Source organism: Nannobrachium achirus, assembly GCF_963921795.1.
Source record: "Nannobrachium achirus genome assembly, chromosome: 4".
Taxonomy (NCBI): Eukaryota; Metazoa; Chordata; class Actinopteri; order Myctophiformes; family Myctophidae; genus Nannobrachium; species Nannobrachium achirus.
Window position 1 is genome coordinate 56,460,999 of NC_137813.1, and position 22,616 is coordinate 56,483,614.

At 41.6% G+C, this 22,616-nt stretch overlaps 2 protein-coding genes across 5 annotated transcripts in view; one reads left to right on the forward strand and one right to left on the reverse strand.

The window, feature by feature from the left end:
• Positions 1–22,616, forward strand: part of LOC308283021 (uncharacterized protein) — a gene marked incomplete at both ends in the record, with an annotated part of 211,104 nt that overhangs the window by 24,308 nt on the left and 164,180 nt on the right. The window lies entirely within an intron of this gene.
• The window catches only part of LOC308284233 (scavenger receptor cysteine-rich type 1 protein M130-like), an 83,113-nt gene continuing 66,554 nt past the window's right edge, over positions 6,058–22,616 (reverse strand). For 2 of the 4 annotated variants that reach the window (XM_080724788.1, XM_080724792.1), the window contains 6 exons: positions 22,338–22,370; positions 21,896–22,198; positions 20,727–21,032; positions 20,345–20,641; positions 19,320–19,625; positions 18,467–19,217 (listed from right to left, as the gene is read on the reverse strand). In XM_080724788.1, the coding sequence (XP_080580914.1) occupies positions 18,910–19,217; positions 19,320–19,625; positions 20,345–20,641; positions 20,727–21,032; positions 21,896–22,198; positions 22,338–22,370 (1,553 nt within the window). In that variant the 3' untranslated portion in view covers positions 18,467–18,909. Of the gene's footprint in view, positions 7,034–7,128; positions 7,432–9,478; positions 9,776–9,860; positions 10,167–10,441; positions 10,742–10,899; positions 10,933–18,466; positions 19,218–19,319; positions 19,626–20,344; positions 20,642–20,726; positions 21,033–21,895; positions 22,199–22,337; positions 22,371–22,616 lie in introns of those variants that run through there. The other 2 variants (XR_013961996.1, XM_080724789.1) reach the window with 2 other exon arrangements.

Here is a 22,616-nt window from a genome sequence, read left to right on the forward strand (position 1 = left end):
AACATCAGAGACCACTATGAGACCGTCGCCACCAAGAACCGTAGAGAACTGGAGACCTGGTTCAATCAGAAGGTAAGTGTGGACGACTAGCAGTGAATCATAGGACAATGGAACTCTGTTCATTAATAATAATTCACTACTTATGAAAAATATTATTTGATGTGGAAAAACACATCACATCAAGTAAATCGTCGTTGTCGGGTGGAAACCTTGTATGTCCAAAACCGTTTGTTTTGCATTTATCATTTTGAAAATGATTTAAACTAGTGAAAACAGCTGATCTGCAAGCACACAACGCCTCGCACCGCGAGGCGTTGTGTGCTTGTAGATCGTCTGTTTTCACTACTTTTGTGCTACGGCCTTGTCTGATGAAGCAGGGCTTTGCTTCGTGAAAAAACGTAGAAATGTTAAACTTGGAGATACAAGGTTTCTGCCCGACAGTGACGAAATGGTTCAATCGGCCTGAATAATGTATAATGTGATCATCAAACAGTATTATTACAATATTCTGTCCTATCACAGACAGATGAGCTGAACAAAGATGTCGCCGTGAAAACAGAGGTGCTCCAGTCATCCAAAACCGAGATCAACGAAGTCAAACGCACCCTGCAGAGTCTGGAGATCGAACTCCAATCACAGCTCAGCATGGTAGGTCTCCTGTCTTCATCCAACCGTAGTTCCTGTTTTCTGTCATTTTGTCTTGAGAGACGCCTCAAATTTCAAAGGATAAACAAGCGTCCTCTTCCCTGTCTTTCTTTGTTTATAACAAAACATACACTGGCTGGGTTCTTAGAGAGAGACTTGTGCACAACAAAGAGTTTTACTATAGGCCTACGCCTACGTGAACGAACATGACCCACTGCAGGGCGTGTCGAATGACACCAAGCAAACAGCACTTATGTAAAACAGAAGTTAGACAAGCACCTTCCGTCATTCAAAGCTTTATAACAGCCAAATGGGCCAAGATCGATTTCACATTTCTTCATCTCAGACTTGAAGAAATGGAGCGCAGGCTTGAATCCGTGCAGGAGCAAAACGCTCCCAAATCCAAAGCGACACAAAGCGACACAAATCTCACTAAACTTCTTCTGACTTTAGAACATCTCTAAAGCCCCTTTTCGACTGCAGCTTTAGCACCACACCACACCACACTACACCACACCACACCGCACCACATGAAAATATCTACATTTTCCATTACACAAAGGTACCCTATTGGTAAGAAACAAATTGACCCCTTTAACTGTGATTATAATACAATATAAATGTGCATTACAACTATCCTAAATTATAATACACTAAAATGGATTATAACTGTGATTATAATACACTATACAGTATTAATGTATTACTATGATAATTATAATACACTATAATAGATTATACTAGTGGTTATAACACAGAATCTATTATCATGTATTACAACTATATCCTGGTGGTCTAAATGAAAAGTCAGTGAGTGATCAGTCATTATGAAGAGTTTGGCCATGTTTGGCCTAGCTCAGACCTACTTTAGACAGGATACTTTTTAGTACCATGTTTAGTACCACTTTTACACCACTCTACCCAGGTCCTTGTAGTGGAAAACCTGGCACAAGGGGGCGGTGTGGTGTGGGGTGGTGTGGTGTGGTGTGGTGTGGTGTTGGGCCAGTGGAAAAGGGGCTTTGAGTATCCTCCCATCTCTCTATGCTTCCTCCCTTTGCAGAAAAGCTCTCTGGAGGGCACCCTGGAGGACACGCAGAGCAGGTACGGCAACATGCTGGCGGGTTACCAGAGACAGGTGACCAGCCTGGAGGACCAGCTGGGTCAGCTCAGGGCTGACCTGGAGCGCCAGCGCCAGGAGTACCAGATGCTGTTGGACATGAAGACCAGGCTGGAGATGGAGATCGCAGAGTACAGGAGACTGCTGGACGGAGAGCTCTACATGTGAGTGTATTTACACACGAGATACATAACGTCACTGTCGGGCAGAAACCTCGTATCTCCAGGTTTCAAATTTGAATGTTTTTTCGTAAAGCAAAGCCCTGCTTCATCACACAAGACTGTCGCACAGGACTAGTGAAAATAGCAGATCTACAAGCACACAACGCCTCGCAAGATCGTTTTTAAAATGATAAATACAAAACGAACGGTTTGAGACATAGAAGGTTTTCACCCGACAACAACGATAACTTGACATGCAAGCCGTCATGTGGGAGGATTAGGGGAATGGCATTATGTCCACTTCACTTCAAAAGATTTGTCACAATTTGTTATTGAGACTTCAAACTATAGCCCTGCTGGAAATAATTGGAAATACTTCCAGCCTGTGAATTGAGGACTCCCTAAGACTCCCTAAGATTTTTAAATCCTCCCAAAAAATCTGAAATGTTTATACATCTGTGGTGCTCAAACATTTTAAGTCGAGGAACCCCAAATTATGAGTATTTGGCCACGGACCCCCATCTCAAAGTATGTTGTTCCAGGGACCCCCCAGAAGCAAAGATATGAGTTAAAAATGTTTGCTTCAAAAGATTTGCAAACATTTTCAAGATTTTTCAAAAACAAACATCTACAAGCTCATAGCGCGGCACTCAGTGTATGTACTATGTATGCCGCTTGTAGATCTGCTATTTTTTCAATAGCGAACGTATAAAATAATGGTTAAAATGTGTCTAAATGGTCTAAATAGGTTAAATCGCATTATACATTATACCTCTGCAGAAGCCATTTCAAATGTTATAGTACAAACATTAACAACAGCATTGTTCACTTCATCAAAATTACAAGTTTTTATTGGTTGACTGATCCACCCATTACAATTTATGTTTTAATGTGTCCATGGCCATTTGTAACTCTAAGAGTTTAAACAAAGGCAGACAAATGGGTCTGTTTGTTTCAATTTTGTACACTCTCAGAGTTAAATTGACTGAGGATTCTACTGTTGAATGGAGAAAATCAGACACGCGTGTCTAACTGTGTCCCAATGTGTCCCACAGGCCTGAAACTAAAACGACAACGACGCGTAAGGTGATGATCGTCACCAAGGAGATCGTGGACGGAGAGGAGGTCAGCTCCTCGACCATGACGACCAACACCCTGGACTCAGACGACTGAGCATCAACAGCCAACATCAACCTTTTACACAAAGCTGCCTGCCGTTCTCAGAAACCCAACAATAAAGCATTCTGATGAACTGAATCAAAAACGAATGTGTCTGTGTGTTGTTTGATGTGTCTTTGTCATAACACAGGGACTAGAATCTACCCTATGAAATGCCTATCATCACCTAAACAATGCAATCTGGAATTTTTATGTTAAAGGCAGGAGTCTTCAAGTTTTCAGGCCAAGGAAGGACCCCTTAGTTGAGAGAGAGATGAAGCAGGGACCCCCACAACCTTTTCATAGATTCCATATAGTTTAATTGTTTGACAGCACAATCATCAGTGTATTTTGGATTCATGTCAGTTTGTGTTTTCAGATATTTAACCACTTGAACCGTCAATCCTTAATAAACTTGACCTATCAATCTGTACTTGCTCTACACCAAACCTTTTTGCCGAAAACAGCCTAGGCCTGACTCAGGGAAAAGGACGCCCCTGCCTTGCACAGTCCCATTAGAAGTCAGCCATTCAATATAAAAGCGACTCTCATGACTAATCGGACTAATGACACAAGTTCAGGACTGATCACCCCGAGCTGAGGGTGTATAGTGTCAAGGCCGAAACACCCCAAGACCTGAAGGCGCTACTGATGATGCATCCTAAATTAAAAACTGAATCAGGGGCCCAGCATGTCACTGGTTGCGACACTGCATTCCTTTAAAGCCTGCCATACCCTTCATTATCTAATCACTCATCATGTACGTATCTGTTTTGACTATCAAGTTTATTCTTCCGTTGTCACACTGCACATACCTTACCACCCACCTTACGATACGCATGGATTCACATTAATGGTCCAACACTTTCTCATCAACCAACAATAGATTACCTGTTCACCTGAATCGACCTAGTTTAGTTTGTGGAATATGGTGGAATCTCCTCCTGTCCTCAGTCCTCACATATCTGTATAATAACCATATACATACAGAATCATTAAGAATCAAGCGGTTATTATTGAGAAATAAACCTCAACAGGATGACGCATGACTCTGCAGACTACTACTTGTCCAGTGGTTCTTCTTAGACCAGTAGAGTCACAATATGGCACGTGAGCTTGTAGATCTGCTATATATATATATATATATATATTATACCTGTCGAATTTAGCGCGCTATTAACTAGTTAACTCACAATCCTTTTAATGCCGATATTTTTTTTAACGTGCGATTAACGCAGCTGATGTTTGAGCCTCGGTGCGCTCCGTAGTATAGAGAGTGAGGAAGCGAATGCTCTGACAACAGTCAGTCAGTGTGTGATGCGGCTAGCAGCAGGGCTAGTCATAGTATGAGACCCCATAACTCTATGTATGAGACAGACAAAACGGCGGAGATTTTTGCAGCAGACAACCACAATATCACTGCTGACGGCGTCGCGCACATCAAATACCGAAGCGTCGAACGGCACATCTGTAGACTGTGCGAGCCCCAGACACACGGAACAGGAGCACTCCAACTTGTACACGAGCACATAGTAGCTTACGTCCTTTATACAGTGCTTCCCAGACCCCCGCACCAACACACCAACAGTGACCACCAAATGCATGCAACAACGGCCAGAGAACCCACATAGCAAACAGGTTTGGCCCAAACCTGTTTGGGCCTGTTATGGCCCATCCGGCTGAAATGGCCCAAATCCGGCTGAAATCCGGCAGCTCTGGCTGACTATGGCTTGTGTGCCACACATCTCCAACGAGCCATCAGTGTCTCCAGTACTATCATAACAGCTGGGTTTCTCATAGTGAACTAGGGTGCCCAATAACACCAGTCCAGGGTGCCTCAGAATACTTTGATAATATTTAGAATGTATCAATATTACTTAAGTTAAACCAATGTAGACCCTCTAATGCCTCATGCTTGCTTTGTAAAACACCCCTGAGTTGCACTGTACTTGAGTTATATTTATACACCAACTCTCTTCACCAAAAATAGCCAATCTACAAGCTCTTGTAGCATCTTGTAATGAGCTTGTAAATCTGCTACTTTTGGTGAATATCCCCTTAGAATAGGGATGCTGGGGTTTAGTGATTGAATGCCAAGTTTATTTTAAATCTGTCCTAATGAAAGATTTAAGGGAGCCTCCGCACACTCAAAAGTGTGCAAAATCATGTTCTTTATTTTCAGTTAAATAAAGTGCAAGCTTTTGGTCATAGACCTTCTTCAGGCATGCAGCACCTCGATGAGCGGTGGTCCTTTCACTATTAATCTGTCCTAATGTTATATGTTTGTTAGGCCTATTATCGACAGTATTTGTTATTATTCCAAATAATAATAAATATGCTGTATTTGCATAAAGCAAGTAGGCTATTTGTCTACTCCCATGTTGATATGAGTATTAATATCTGTTTAAGGTAGATTTAAAACAAATACAAAATATGCGATTAATTGCGATTAATCGTGCGATTAACTATGGACAATCATGCGATTAATGGGATTAAGATTTTTAATCGACTGACAGCCCTAATATATATATATATATATATATATATATATACACACACAAGACTTCATTCTTCTTCTCTTGATACTATTGGGATGTAAACACTGACCAGTCCAGGATGTGGAATACTATTGGGGGTCTAACAGCGGACTGCTGCGTCACTTGGAACTATAAATAGAAGATTTATGAAGAAGAAAGTGCCTTTGGAGTGGTGCAAATTAGCGCTTATGTCTGACTTATATTTAGCCCCGTTTTAGCTGTGGGGAGAGGTCGGGATGACTCCAGGGGCGACTATAACATAAATCCACCAAAGCAGGTATGTACATGATAAAAGGCACATAAGGGGGCGATATGTTTTATCCTGGAATTTTCCTTTAACAATCCCCCGACCCATGAAACCATGTCTGGTTTAGCGGGGACCGATCAGTAACCTTACTTCACTACTACTCTCAAAAAGTAATTCCCCCAAAATGCAGAGTGGAATGAATCAGTCTTTTTAATAACAAAGCAGGAGCCAAAGTATAGAGGCCGCAACATGCAAGGCAAGTCTCCAGAATCCAGTTCACAAGTCCTCTTTGTATAGACAGCAGGAAACAAATACGTCCATAAATGGTTATTTCTACATACATGAGCATGCTAATGTTCACCTGAACAGGTAACCATCAGGTGTCTTGGACAGAGCTGCAAATAGGACAAACTGAAATATGCTAGGGTTAGGGTTAGGTATTTCTTAGTTTTGTTGGGAAACACTGGTCTATGACATATCCGTGCTGCATGACATGATGCAGAAGTTTCTGCCTGACTTCTTGGAGAGTGGCCTCTGCTCAAATAGGTGGTAATATTAAAAAGGCAATTAACAATTCCAGCAATGAAGAGAAAAATGTTACATGACCCACAAGCAAAAGATATACTGTTATGTCTACAGCAGAGTTGAGCGGTAGCAGGTTCCATTATTTTAACATGAAAATGATTGCATTAATCATTGATCTTACAGTATTTCTCTGTATGTCTCTGTGCAACCAACCACCAAACCAGTGGAACTCAGTTTACACAAACCCTTACCCTTAAGACTGTCAAGGAAACAAGATGTTCATTGTGTTGTATGCTTTCTATCCTAGATACTATAGATTACTGTCATTGTTCAAGTCATTGGTTGTCACCTGAACAGGTCAACGCTATTACCTCGATAGATGTACTATCGTGCTTTAATATACAATCCCTCAGTGAAGAATCAGCTGACCCACATGCCGATCTAAGCGCCCACACAGGTTGTTCATGTTTTCTAGTTTCTTTTGTTGAAACAACAGAGCCGCAGCTCAGCTGTCTACACACTAAGGCTGCTGTCTGCCATTCCCAATGATGCTCATCTACTGGTCTCCACTCTCCCTGGTGTAGCATCTCAAATATACCATCACAGCGACTGGTTCCTCCCCCCAACCTGATATCTTCAGGCGCTGTACAGAGACAAGAGAATAAGCAGTAAAAATATAATCGTATACGTTTTATTGTAAAATAATAATCCAAACATAAAGTGTAGTTTGTCTTTTACCTGAGCAGGAGAGTGCAACAGTCTTGTCAGGTGAGCAGGTGTTTCTAGTTGAGTCTGAGGTTCTACAGTCCAGGAGAGCAGACTCACTGCCTTCACAATGGAACTCTTTGGTCGACATTGGAGCCTTCGCTTCTCCATAGAGCGCCCCCTGGAAGATTGGAGCCCCACAGCCAAGCTCCCTACAGACCACCTCTGCATCCTGCTGGTCAAAGTCATCTTTACAAACAGAGACCCATGACTGACTAGACTTCACCTCCACTCTGCCTGAACATGAACTAGTCCCATTCACCAACCTCACAGACTCTGGAGGGAGAGAGAGAGAGAGAGAGAGAGAGAGAGAGAGAGAGAGAGAGAGAGAGAGAGAGAGAGAGAGAGAGAGAGAGAGAGAGAGAGAGAGAGAGAGAGAGAGAGAGAGAGAGAGAGAGTTGTTCACAACGAAGCATAGCTTCACTAAATCCTAAACCTAACACCAACCTTAATGTTTTTTGTTTTGTGAGGACCAGGAAAATTGGTCCTCACAATCAATGTAAGGTTATTCATTTATTAAAGTTCACATAAAAAGCAGTTAAAAAAAAAAAAAAAAAAAAAAAAAAAAGGCAGCACATCCAAAATTCCAAATCAATGGAGAAAAAAAAAATCCAATCTTTTATTGGCACACACCAACAAACTAACGCTTATTCATATGAGCCTTCATCAGAGCATTGTTGATGGGCAGCCTCTCTTTCTTTTTTAGTTATCTTTATTCAAGAATGACAGAGATTGTAAATGAAGTGAAACTAGGTGCAGGGGGTGCAGGTGCATTGCAGGCTCTCTCCGTCTCTCAGTCTCTCTCTCTCCCACAAATACACACACCGTTAATAATAAACTGCATAAATGTGGTGCATTCGGAGTTAATTCGGAGTCTTTATTGTGAACCTAAAGGGACTACTGGAAGGAGAGAGTTGTTTTTACAAACAAGTTGTATCAATGCAAAATAAAAAAAACTGTGGACTCATGTAATGTTACCACTTGAACTAAAAAGGAGGAAACTGAAAGATCTTAATGCTTAAATTAACTTCCCCAAAGCTGCACCCACCACTTATTACAGTGTACCCACATTACCCAGCCTGTATTTACATACAGAGATAGGACTAGAAATGCACTCTGTCGAGGTGCCAATTTGCGTCTTGCACTGGCGTCACCACTTCCAAAAAAAAATAATAATAAAAAAAAAAAGATATATTATTTATGCCAATGGCCATGACATCACGACTGGCATCACCAGGAATACTGGTCCCTCATTGCCTATTAATGTTGACGTTGCCAGAGATGCTGATCCCTGATTGGGCTACAGTCTTAAACAGGGGAGGACACAAACAGACAGACAGACAGACAGACAGACAGACAGACAGACAGACAGACAACAGACAGACATAGCCGATCACAGTACTTGCACGCTCTGCTTGCGCAAGTGTATGGCTTACTTGTGTGCAAGCAGAGCACGCCACTGGCATCACTGCTTCCAAGGAAAACTGATATTTTATGATATACTAGACCTTACCCGTTCGAAGATATGTGCTGCAAAATATGTGCAGAGTGTGGGTTATGGGGAAAGTAACTGTTACTGGTGCGTGCGTGAGAATATGTGGGAGCATCATAATGTAAGGGGCAGCCCATGGAGGAGTGTATATTTATGATGGATACAAATAATTTAACAGCAAAATTAGGTGAATAGAAGTATGGGGATGTATGTGCTTGCTCCACATCATTTTTCCATACCCGTTGGAAGATGAGACACACATCACCCGGTGCATGCGTGACCCATGCATGCAGAGAGAGAGAGAGACAGAGAGAGAGAGAGGAGAGAGAGAGAGAGAGAGAGAGAGAGAGAGAGAGAGAGAGAGAGAGAGAGAGAGAGAGAGCGTGTGTCTCTCGTCACTGCAACTTTCCTAACTGTAAGAGAAGTGTGGGCCCGGGGCTACAGATCCCATGGCCTGGAGGAACGGACCGTAACCCTGACAACAGGCTGAACAGAAGTGGTGAAGAAACGCTAACAAATAGCTTGAATTTGGGAAAAATGAAATTCGGGCGTGTGTATAATGCTAATGGCCAATGCCATGTTAAATTTGGGATCAGTCGCTGAAGCGACTGAATAGATAATGCATTGTGTGACTGACTGACCTACTGACCTACTGACTTCTCTATTTATATGATAGATGCCAATGCCATTGACATCACTGGCATCATCACCAGGAATACTCGCACACACACACACATACCCAGTCGATCGCAGTACTTGTGAGCTCTGATTGCGCAAGTAAAAGAGACTGTATAGATTATTACTGTCATTGTTGAGGTCATTGTTGGTTACCTGAACAGATCACCTCTATGTTGTTGCTGGGAGAGTCATGATCGTAATATGATCCCTTACACTCTTTCAGTGAAGATTCGGATCCAACACACTCATATCCAGTATACCATACAGGTTGCTTTAAACTTTTTCTCTTTTTTGTTGAAATAGCTGAGCCACAGTCCAGCTGCCTACACACTACAGATGCTTGCTTCAGGTTCCAATGGAATGTGTCAGTTGGTCTCCACTCTCCATTAAATTTCATCTCTATTATACCAGCACAGTGACTGGTTCCTCCTGACAACCTGAGATCCGGTTCTGTACAGACAGAGACAAAAAATAAGTAAAGGCTATGGTGAATGTAATTAAATAATAATAAAACCTAAAGTGTAGTGTGTCTTACCTGAGCAGGTGAGTCCAACAGTCTTGTCAGGAGAACAGGTGTTTCTAGTTGAGTCTGAGGTTCTACAGTCCTGGAGAGCAGACTCACTGCCTTCACAATGGAAGTCTTTGGTCGACATTGTAGCGTACCATGGTCTATAGAGCCCTGCCTGGAGGACTGAAGGAGCCCCACAGTCAAGCTGCCTACAAACCACCTCTGCATCCTGCTGGTCAAAATCGCCTTCACACACTGAGACCCAGGACTGATCGGACTTCACCTCCACTCTGCCTGAACACAAACTAGGCCCTTTCACCAACCTCACAGACCCTGAAGTGAGAGAGAGGGTGTGTGTGTGTGTGTGTGTGTGTGTGTGTGTGTGTGTGTGTGTGTGTGTGTGTGTGTGGGGGGGGGGGGGGGGGGGGGGGGGGGGGTTTCAATAAAATTATTCTAGATACTGTGACGCTTTATTTTTAGCTGTCTTTTAAAAACTTTAATTCATAGAAATTAAACAATGAGAATAAGTGAATAAATGAAAATTAAAAACACACTCAAGTTTAATAGTTAAAAAGAATCAGATCACGATCACTGCCATTGTTTGTTACCTGAACAGGTCAACTCCATTCTTTCTTCGGAATAATAGTCATCCCATCTTCCACACTCCGTTAGGGAAGATTCAGATCCAACACATGAGCGAGACATCTGCCTCCAAGCAGGTTCGTTATAAGAACCAGAGCTAAACTTTTCTGAAACAGCATTACCACAGTCCAGCTGTCTACATGCTACGGATGATAACTTCTGGCTCCAGGCATAAGGATTTAATGGATTCCACTCGTCCTCATGTTTCACCTCCACCATACCAGTACAGTGTCTGCTTCCTCCCACCAACCTGAAATCAGCAGACTCTGAACAGAGATAATAGAATAGCAGTGAAGAATATAATATTAATATGGGTAAAAATTATATTATGTGGGGTAATAATAATAATAATAATAATATACTTTGATCAAAACAGTTTGATGCTACAATCCGATATTTAGTTGTTTGTTTAAAACGTGTTTACCTGTTATGTAGCGTGCTGGTTGAACATGGAGAGCTGAAGAGAATACATAAATACTGTACATAAATAAATAAATACATACATTATTTACAGTGTAACAGAGTACATGGATCCTCTAGTACAGCATTTTATTTTCCTGTTGAAAAAAAGGAGGTGGTGCATTTTGTTTCTCCTTGTTTCTCTGATTGTATACATGGTTGCATGATGGTGTCACACACTGAGGTACTGAAGAAAGAAATACAGTGAAATACTGTACACCCTGGCATTTTGTTAGACGTAAAACTGTAAAATTGCATACCACTTCATCCTTACTTGTGACACATTGCAGGTAGATAGGTTGATATGTATTATGTACTGTAGATGGATGGATAGATGATGGATATGTAGATTACTTTAGGTTGGTAGGTATAGGTACAGACAGTAGGTAGGCAGGCAGGCAGGTAGGTACAGTAGGTGTAGGTAGGTAGGTAGGTAGGTAGGTAGGTAGGTAGGTAGGTAGGTAGTATAAAATAAGACACTGTATAGATTACTGTCATTGGTGAAGTGATTGTTTGTTACCTGAACAGATGACCTCCAGTCTGTGGTTAGTAGTATCAGATGTAGATGTAGACATCCTTGTTCCACACTCTCTCAGTGAAGACTCAGATCCATCGCAGGTCGATACGACCCATGCAGGTCTAATTGTATAACCAGAAACTAAACTCCTTTGTGTTGAAACAGCAGAGCCACAGTTCAGCTGTCTACACACTACAATTGCTGACTCCAGTTTCCAGCCATAATAATCACCCACTGAGCTCCACTGTCCCCACTGTCCCTTCATTTCCAGTGTACCAGTACAGTTACTTGTTCCTCCCACCAACCGGATATCTTCAGGCTCTGCACAGAGACAAGAATAAAAGGGTACAACAATTTAATAGTATGTTAATTGTAATATCAAATTCCAAACTTTTAAAGTGTATTTTTTTTTACCTGAGCAGGAATGTCCAATAGTCTCACCAGGTGAGCAGGTGTTTCTAGTTGAGTCTGAGAGAGAGAGAGAGAGAGAGAGAGAGAGAGAGAGAGAGAGAGAGAGAGAGAGACACAGTCAGATACAGCTCAAATGAGTTCAGAAAGCTTCATTTAAATCTTCATTTAAGCCATACTGTATATACTTTTCATACTATCATCATGCATTGTGAGCGTGTAGATATGCTATTATCAATGTTATAATGAAACACATTGGAAATAAATGTTAAATACATAAATAGATTAAATACATTTGCAGACATTTGACAAAAACATGCATGTGTGTCTTAATGTGGAAAAATATTTGTAATTTGATGTTTAAATTGTGATGTTATCCAAAGATATTCTATATGTCTATATTTACCCAAAGGAAATTCATTCAGTGTAAGCTGAAACAGAGGTAAAACCAAATGGATGGTTTGATGGTTAGATGGAAAGATAGATAGATAAGATTACTGTCCCTGTTCAAGTCATTGTTTGTTACCTGAACAGATAACCTCCAGTCTTGTGTAAGACCAGAGCATAGACTTCCTCTTTCCACACTCTGTCAGTGAAGATTCAGATCCAACACAGGAAGAACAAATCCTCCATACAGCTTGCTTTGAACCAGAACTCATTTCTATTGAAGCAGCAGAGCCACAGTCCAGCTGTTTACACACTACTGATGCTGACTTCAAGTTCCACCAGTTCATATCCGCTAGTCTCCACTCTCCCTCGTGTTTTATCTCCACTGTACCATCACAGTGACTGGTTCCTCCCACCAACCTGACATCAGGTTCTGTAGAGACAAGAGCATAACAAGGGCTTGGAGCGCAAAGGGCGTAAGTGACATTTTCAAAAATTTACAGGACACCATTTCATTGATTGTAGTAATGTAATTAAATACAACATTACAATTGTATATTTTAAAATACATTCATTGTAGCCTAATCTGTATAAATAGATTTGCGCTCCAAGCCCTCTATAAGCAGTACTAAAAAAACTAACAAATGAAAGTGTATGTTGAATGCAAAAATAATAATCCAAACCTAGTTTGTATTTTACCTGAGCAGGTGAGTCCAACAGTCTTGTCAGAAGAGCAGGTGTTTCTTGTGGAGTCTGAGGTTCTACAGTCCAGGAGAGCAGACTCATTGCCTTCACAATGGAACTCTTTGGTCAACATTGGAGCCTTCGCTTCTCCATAGAGCGCCCCCTGGAGGACTGAAGGAGTCCCACAGCCAAGCTCCTTACAGACCACCTCTGCATCGTGGTGATCAAAGTCACCTTCACACACTGAGACCCACGACTGTTCAGACTTCACTTCCACTCTGCCTGAACATGAACTTGTCCCATTCACCAACCTCACAGACTCTGGGGAGATAGAGAGAGAGAGAGAGAGAGAGAGAGAGAGAGAGAGAGAGAGAGAGAGAGAGAGAGAGAGAGAGAGTGTTAACAAAACCACTTTGAACATTTCTAGATGCTAAATGCTATATGAATATGATGCCATAATGTATGTTTCGAAAAACAAGTAAAATCGTTAACATGAAAATAACATGAATAAATAAATAGAAACCAGGTCAGTGGCCTTGTGGTTAGAACGTCCGCCCTAAAACTCGAGTCGAGTCATACCAAAGAATATAACAATGGGATACTCAGTGATGCAGTGATGCAGTACTCAGTGATGCACTTTTAACCCTACCAGTGCCAGCCCCTAGATGGCGCCAAAGAATGCCAAGCTTTCTCTCATAGGCGAGCGCATTAGCATCTGGGGACTCACGTTGCAGTGACGCGCGTGCTCACGTTCGTGCACGTCATGGAAAGGTCCCGGATGATAATGCTAACAGAATAGCTATTCCCATGTTGTCATTTTAAAGATCATTTTTCGGCGATTTCGCCGTAAATAAACCTCGGCGCGCCTCCCTAAAGACACAATCCAGAGATATGGCCCTTCAAAGATGTGGGTTTTCATTGGATTCGGCGGCGATTCGGCGATTCGTTCGCGGGTAACGGCCGTCCGGACGGCCCCCGGATTTGGAACTCTCGATTTTAAATTTAGGCAGAGGCTTCAGAAGGCCTCGGATCATTTTATTCATTTCATTAAAAATCCCGAACATGTTCGGGATAGGCACACTGGACTACGTTCCGGAAGCGGCGCTGAACATTCGGTGAACATTGGGGGTCTCAAAAATGTATTTTAAACCATTTTTAATGGAATATATCGTCGGACCATGTAAAATGGCTAGCTGGCTAGCGTAGGACGAGCCAGGACCACCCACGGCTCTACAAGCAGCTCAGGGTAAGTCAATTAATAAAAAAAAAATTGTTTTGGATTGAACATATCCCGAACATGTTCGGGATAGGCACAGAATGAGTTAAAAGTTGTAACTGACGAATAAAGGTTGATTGGTTGATTGATTGATTGATTGATTGATTGATTGATTGATTGATTGGTTGATTGATTGAAGGGTTGGATTGGGGTAATTCTGTGTAATGTCTAGGAGTATACTTTTACATCGTGGCTGAAGCCACCTCATGTTACAGAAAGACTTCTGATTCCCACAGCTACATACACATTCGTTAAAAAGATAAAGAACTAAATGATTCCAAACTCAATGAAAACAAACATTATATTTTGTTGATATCATTGCTTGTTACCTGAACAGACCAACTCCAGTGTGGTTTTGTCAGATTGTGAGTTCATTGAACCACACTCCCTGATTGAAGATTCAGATCCATCACATTTAGCTGAGAGAATCCACCATAAACGTTCACTTCTAGAACCAGTACTACATTTTGTTGAAACCACAGTGCCACAGTCCAGCTGTCTACACACTACAGATGAAATCTTAATGGTCCAGTAAGTAGGATGCACTCGTCTCCATTCACCCTCGTTTTTCAACTCCAGTTTGCCTGCACAGTGACTGGTTCCTCCCACCAACCTGACATCACCATCTGTACAGAGACAAAGAATAAACATTAAAAAACAAACAAACAACAACACTTAAGTCTACAATCTATGATGCTCAGTTGTTTACCTGTTGTGTGGTCTGTTGGTTGAACCTGGAGAGCTAAAGAGAAAAATGATAAAATAAATGATTTTCAGTTTAACTAGTGCTAGTAACTAACTAGTATAGTGCCACAGCAGCTTGGTTTATCTGTTGAGGTACAGTAGATGATGTCCTTTGTTTCTCCTGTTTGTTGCTATTTATTTGACATTCACAGAGTAGATAGATTGATACCTTTATTATCCCAAGGGAGAAATTCAGAGTATAGGAATGAGTAACTATGTTATTTCTTTTTTCTTTATTTTTTCAGGGAAGCCCATCGAGAGAAAGCTCTCTTTTCCCCCGGGGCAAATCTGACGGCCTCGGTTGCCACCTGGCATTCCTAAAGTTAACATCAGTAAAACATATAAATTGCCAAAACCTAAACTTATTTCTAAATTTCAGAGAGAGAGAGAGAGAGAGAGAGAGAGAGAAGAGAGAGAGAGAGAGAGAGAGAGAGAGAGAGAGAGAGAGAGAGAGACACACACACACACACACACACACACACACACACACACACACACACACACAGAGAGAGAGACAGAGAGACAGAGACATACACATCAGGAGACAGTATAAAAGTCAACTCATCAGGTTTTTGTGAACTTTGGGCCTTAATGATTAATCCAGGACCTGAACAAGATCAATATCTACAGTTTCTACAAACTCTCCAAAAAAAGGAAGATGTAGGAGATGGGGTTAACAATTCACAAAGCTAACTTTTTTGTAAACTAATATTCTCCATATCATAAAAGGTTATCATTGTATATCTAGAAATCCAGAAAGTTTAACAGTTCACTATGTGTTACATTATTTAAGTGATTGATTGATTGATTGAATGCTTTACAATTTACAATTTGGCATTTTGCAGACGCTCTTAATCCAGAGCGATTTAAAATATGCAACGTAATACATCAGTACATCAACATCTAGACATAAAATGCAAAGAAATAGTAGGCTAATCTAAGAAAAAACATAGGTAGACCAAGGCACCTATTCAGTAAAAACCTCTGAAGAAAAAGAAACAATAATAATGATATGACGATGTTTGGAGAGCAGCGTACTGCTCTGTATGTGTGATACGTAACCTGTAATAAACTAATACTCTCTAAAACAATACTAACAAACTATGAGCAGATTAGAATTGTCCCAAGCTGCATATCGTCACTGTCGGGCAGAAACCTCGTGTCTCCAAGTTTCAAATGTATACATTTTTTCGTAAAGCCCTGCTTCATCAGACATGGCCGTCGCACAAAAGTAGTGAAAACAGCAGATCTACAAGCTCACAACGGTGTGCTTGTAGATCGACTGTTTTCACTAGTTTAGTTGATTTTTTTAAATGATAAAAACGAACGGTTTTGGACATACAAGGTTTCCACCCGACAACGACGATATACAGTAATGATCCCTGATCTCGTCACCACACAGGGTTTGTGTGTCACTCTAGACATGTCATCAGTGTGAGATCATCCAGTCTCATCGCTTTTACCGGTATATGGTTGCGAAGAGGTCAATACACTTTTGCGGTTCAGTTATGCGCAGTAAAGGTCCAGTTTTTATACCTAAACAGATTGTTTATAGTAATACTGTGCATGATCACTAGAGGTTCCAGTAATGGGCGGCTTGAATCATAATGAATTCTAATAACCAATGCTTTAAGGAGATCTTGTATTTGTAGATCATTGACTCTGTGGAATTAGCCTGCCTCTAAACCTCAGCTGCATTTACAGTAAATTGACTTTTAAAAAGAATCTTAATGTTTGTTTAACACTGTAACATTTTTTTGTTGCACTTATTGTCTTCTGTTTTTTTTCTTTCTTTTTTTCCCCCTCAATTGTAATTCTTATTTGTTATTATGTATTGCGTGTCGAGTACTGTCATTTAATAATTTTGTACTGCAACTGTACAAATGTGTGTGAATGTTTTCATGTGGACCCCAGGAAAGACTAGCTCGTTGCTATGGCACCAGCTAATGGGGATCCTCAATAATATAAAATAAACCATGCTATCAGGAGGTGATGGATTAGATGTACTTACAGTGCAGCTCCATGGTTAGGGAGGAAAGGAGGAGAGAGGTCACACTCAGCCACAGTACCATCTTCATCCTGCTGCCTGAAGATACCTTCACCCCCTGTCTGCTCTGTGTCTGCTGAAGCTCCACAGATATACCCCAGACACACACTGTCTGGTCCCCGGCACGCCCCCTCCGCAGCCTCCCCCACAACACACGTGCCCGCACGCACGCACACACGCACGCACACACACACACCACAATTCCCAAGCATCATGACTTTGATAAAAAGAGCTCAATATAATGAAGGACTTTGACATTTGAGTTGGTTTGATTTATTTGAGGTACAGTTCTAAAAAAATAAATGCAAGATAAGCCTCCAAAATGAAGCAACCATGGTGCAAAACAAACTAACGATTAAAAGGTTTCATGTCTCATGTCTCCATGTCAATAACAGAGCAGCCTAAAACTATATTGTGACTGACAACGTACTGTAGGTTATATCTACTGTAACTTTACATTAATCATTAATAATAGCCTCTCAAACCCAGAACCCCAGATGATGTGGCCTTCGTGTATCGGCTCGGCTACTCAGACCTCTCGCACGAACACCACCTCCCCTCCCCTTTGTTTAAATAAAACTGGACTGGACTTTTGTGTCGTCTGCATTTGGGTCTGACTCTGCCAGTTCAGCAAACCGTGACACTTGTTACAGATGTTATGTGTTTAGCTGTGATTGTACTGACCTAGCTTTCAGAGGGATCCGGTCCAACTCTGGAAAGGTTGTTTACCAACATTGCCCCGAAGCAACCCTGAAAAGACTGTCGAAACCAGCCGGTCACTTCTCTTTTAAGACTTTGGTTAGGCCTCCATACCACACCATGGGGGCATAGTCAAGGTTTGGTTTGTGGAATATGGTGGAATCTCCTCCTGTCCTCAGTTAACACTGTCCTCACATATGTGTATACATACAGTAGGCTACCAGTTCTAGGTTCCATGACAGAAGGCAATGTTCTCTGTCTACGGAGCAATGACCGAAAGAATAAGGTTGTGGATAAAAGCAGCCGAAATGATGGGTGGCTGCTGGCATCTCCCTTAAGCTAGCCTTACACCTATAACAACTCTGAAAATAGTTAGAATTTCACCAAAAATAATCTAATCTGTGTCATTAGAATGTAGGTAGTATAGGGCAGTATGTTAATTACCCCGACCCATGAAACCATGTCTGGTGTAGCGGGGACCGATCAGTAACCTTTCTTCAGTACTACTCTCAAAAAGTAATTCCCACAAAATGCAGAGTGGAATGAATCAATCTGTTTAATAACAAAGTAGGAGCCAAAGTATAGAGGCCCTAACATGCAAGGCAAGTCTCCAGAATCCAGTTTACAAGTCCTCTTTGTATAGACAGCAGGAAACAAATAGGTCCATGATTGGTTAATTCTACATACGGTACATGAGCATGCTAATGTTCACCTGAACAGGTAACCAACAGGTGTCTTGGACAGAGATGCAAATAGGACAAACAGAAATATGCTATTGTCATTATTTATTTATTTATTCATTTCTTATTATTATTATTATTTTCGTCACATTTTCGACATTAGTCACATTCAAAGAAAACTCATTAAAACATAATTATGGTTCAATCAAATGATTTATTTTGCAAAGCCTTCAGAGAAAGAGGAGCAACGCACCTTCCCACACCAATGTCATGTTCTCCTAAAGATTGATTCAACATTTTCAGTAAAGCCTTCAAAAAAAGAGGAGCAACGCACCTTCCCACACCAATGTCATGTTCTCCTAAAGATTGATTCAACATTTTCAGATACACTTATATAGCTTTAGTTTAGAATGAGTCAGAGACAGATGGGACCACTTTGCTCAGCTGTCCTCTGTGTGAAGACCAACCATTGGCTTCCCCAAATCTGTCGATTTCTAATGCCTCATAACATAGGTCAGTGGAGAGTGGAGAAGTCATTGTTTGTCACCTGAACAGGTCAACGCTATTACCTCGATAGATGTACTATCGTACTTTAATATACAATCCCTCAGTGAAGAATCAGATGACCCACATGATGATCGAAGCGCCCACACAGGTTGTTGATATTTGTGGGTTTCTTCTGTTGAAACAACAGTGCCACAGTTCAGTTGTCTACACACTAAGGCTGCTGTCCGCCGGTCCCATCGATGCTCATCTACTGGTCTCCACTCTCCCTGGTGTAGCATCTCAAATATACCATCACAGCGACTGGTTCCTCCCCCCAACCTGATATCTTCAGGCGCTGTACAGAAACAAGAGAATAGAGAGAATAAGCAGTACAAATATAATCATTACTTTTATTGTAAAATAATAATCCAAACATAAAGTGTAGTTTGTCTTTTACCTGAGCAGGTGAGTCCAACAGTCTTGTCAGGCGAACAGGTGTTTCTAGTTGAGTCTGAGGTTCTACAGTCCAGGAGAGCAGACTCACTGCCTTGACACTGGAACTTCTTGGTTGACATTGGAGCATTCGCTTCTCCATAGAGCGCCCCCTGGAGGACTGAAGGAGCCCCACAGCCAAGCTCCCTACAGAGCACCTCTGCATCCTGCTGGTCAAAGTCACCTTCACACACTGAGACCCACGACTGAGTAGACTTCACCTCCACTCTGCCTGAACATGAACTAGTCCCATTCACCAACCTCACAGCCTCTGAGAGAGAGAGAGAGAGAGAGAGAGAGAGAGAGAGAGAGAGAGAGAGAGAGAGAGAGAGAGAGAGAGAGAGAGAGAGAGAGAGAGAGAGAGAGAGAGAGAGAGAGAGTTGTTCACAACAAAGCATAGCTTCACTAAATCCTAAACCTATCACCAATATTTGTTTTGGTCCTAACGATCTATTTAAGGTTATTAATTTATTAAAGTTGATATCAAAAGCAGTTATCGAAAAAAAGATGCTCATCAAAAAGCCGTGGACTCATGTAATGTTACCGCTTGAACTAAAAAGGAGGAGACTGTAAAACTGAAAGATCTTGCTTAAATTAACTTCCCCAAAGCTGCACCCCCCACTTATTACAGTATACCCACATTACCCAGCCTGTATTTACATACAGAGATAAAACTAGAAAAAACTTGCCCCTTGCGCACATGCAATTATGCTATGTATGGCCTACTTGTGCGAAAAATTATATATTATGATATATGCCAATGACATCACCACTGGCATCACCACGAATACACACACACACACACACACACACACACACACACACACACACACACACACACACACACATACACACACACACACACACACACACACACACACACGCACGCACGCGCACGCACACACACACAGCCGATCGCAGTACTTGCGAGCTCTGATTGCGCAAGTAAAAGAGACTGTATAGATTACTGTCATTGTTGAGGTTGGTTACCTGAACAGATCACCTCTACGTTGTTGTCGGGAGAGCTATGAGAGTAATATGATCCCTTACACTCTTTCAGTGAAGATTCGGATCCAACACACTCATATCCAGTATACCATACAGGTTGCTTTAAACTAGTTATCTTTTTTGTTGAAACAGCAGAGCCACAGTCCAGCTGCCTACACACTACAGATGCTTGCTTCAGGTTCCAATGGAATGTGTCAGTTGGTCTCCACTCTCCATTAAATTTCATCTCTATTATACCAGCACAGTGACTGGTTCCTCCTGACAACCTGAGATCCGGTTCTGTACAGAGACAAGAGAATAAGCAAAGGTTATGATGAATGTAATTAAATAATAATCAAAACCTAAAGTGTAGTGTGTCTTTTACCTGAGCAGGTGAGTCCAACAGTCTTGTCAGGAGAACAGGTGTTTCTAGTTGAGTCTGAGGTTCTACAGTCCTGGAGAGCAGACTCACTGCCTTCACACTGGAAGTCTTTGGTCGACATTGTAGCGTACCATGGTCTATAGAGCCCTGCCTGGAGGACTGAAGGAGCCCCACAGTCAAGCTGCCTACAAACCACCTCTGCATCCTGCTGGTCAAAATCGCCTTCACACACTGAGACCCACGACTGATCGGACTTCACCTCCACTCTGCCTGAACATGAACTAGGCCCTTTCACCAACCTCACAGACCCTGAAGTGAGAGAGAGGGTGGGGGGGGTTCAATAAAATAATTCTAGATACAGTGATACAGTAAAACTTGTCAAAAAGCGAATAAAAGAAAATTCACTCAAGTTAAAAAAATCACATCACGAATAATAGTATTTACACCCACTACACTCATTAACACTTTGCAAGCCACGGGGAGCCCCTTAATATTAAAACCGGAATATACCGGACATCTGAGCAAGGATGTCTCAGCCGCGCCGTCTTTTACCGTACTGGGTCATTAAAAACGAAATAAAAGATTTTTATCCGAAAATCGGCGATCGTCTAACCTTCCCTAGTCACCACTCGTCCATCGATAGCGCATGGCTCGTCTGACATGAAGCAGAAGTGACGTCAGGTCCATTCCTTCCAGAGGCTTCCCAGCAGCCGTCCATTTTCTGTTTATATGTTAGTGCTAGTATAGCAGGAGTGCTGGGGGCTATGCGAGCGAAAATGCTTATATCTACTCTTGAGTCACACGTGGATTATTTGAGCCGACATTTACGTGAACGGATCGCGCACGCGAAACGCACAGGGAGAAGATGCCTCGGCCAAAACTGCCACTCTATCCCAATGGAGATCCAGATAATCACGGTGAGCTAATGACCTGGGGATTGAAAAAAAAGAAAAAAACAACGGCGCCGTCCAAGAAGGAGGGGTGGCGGGCTCATGTTTATAAACATAATATTATGTCTCAGATACAATGAAAGAAATTTCACGGCTAATCTATCAACAGCCATTCTATTTCAGCTAGCAAAGTGTTAAAAACATACAGAACAAATTATCACATCTTAACACCCTCCATACACTCATTAAAACATACAGAAGATCACTGCCATTGTTTGTTACCTGAACATGTCAACTCCATTCTTTGTTCGGAAATATAGTCATCCCATCTTCCACACTCCGTTAGGGAAGATTCAGATCCAACACATGAGCGGTCAGTCATATGCCTCCATGCAGGTTCGTTAGTAGAACCAGATCTAAATCTTTCTGAAACAGCATTACCACAGTCCAGCTGTCTACACGCTACAGAGGATAACTTCTGGCTCCAGGCATAAGGATTTAATGGATTCCACTCATCCTTGTGTTTCACCTCCACCATACCAGTACAGTGTCTGCTTCCTCCCACCAACCTGAGATCAGTAGACTCTGAACAGAGATAATAGAATAGGCAGTGAAGAATATAATAATAATGTGTAATAATATTAATAATACTAATAATATACTTTGATCAAAACAGCTTGATACTACAATCTAAGATTTAGTTGTTTGTTTAAAATGTGTTTACCTGTTGTGTAGCGGGCTGGTTGAACATGGAGAGCTGAAGAGAAAAAATAAAATAAAAAATACATTATTTTCAGTTTAACAGAGTACATGGATCCTCTAGTATGGCATTCACCGAATATTCGAGTATTCGAATAAAAAAATCACTATTCGACTACTGTACATCAAAGTCGAGTATTCGCCAATATTAATTTTGATATTATTTTCGTTTTTGTTTTTTCCTAAACCGTGACAATATTTCTACAGCAGACATGCAGTTTTGAGCTCTCTGTGTGTTTAGGGT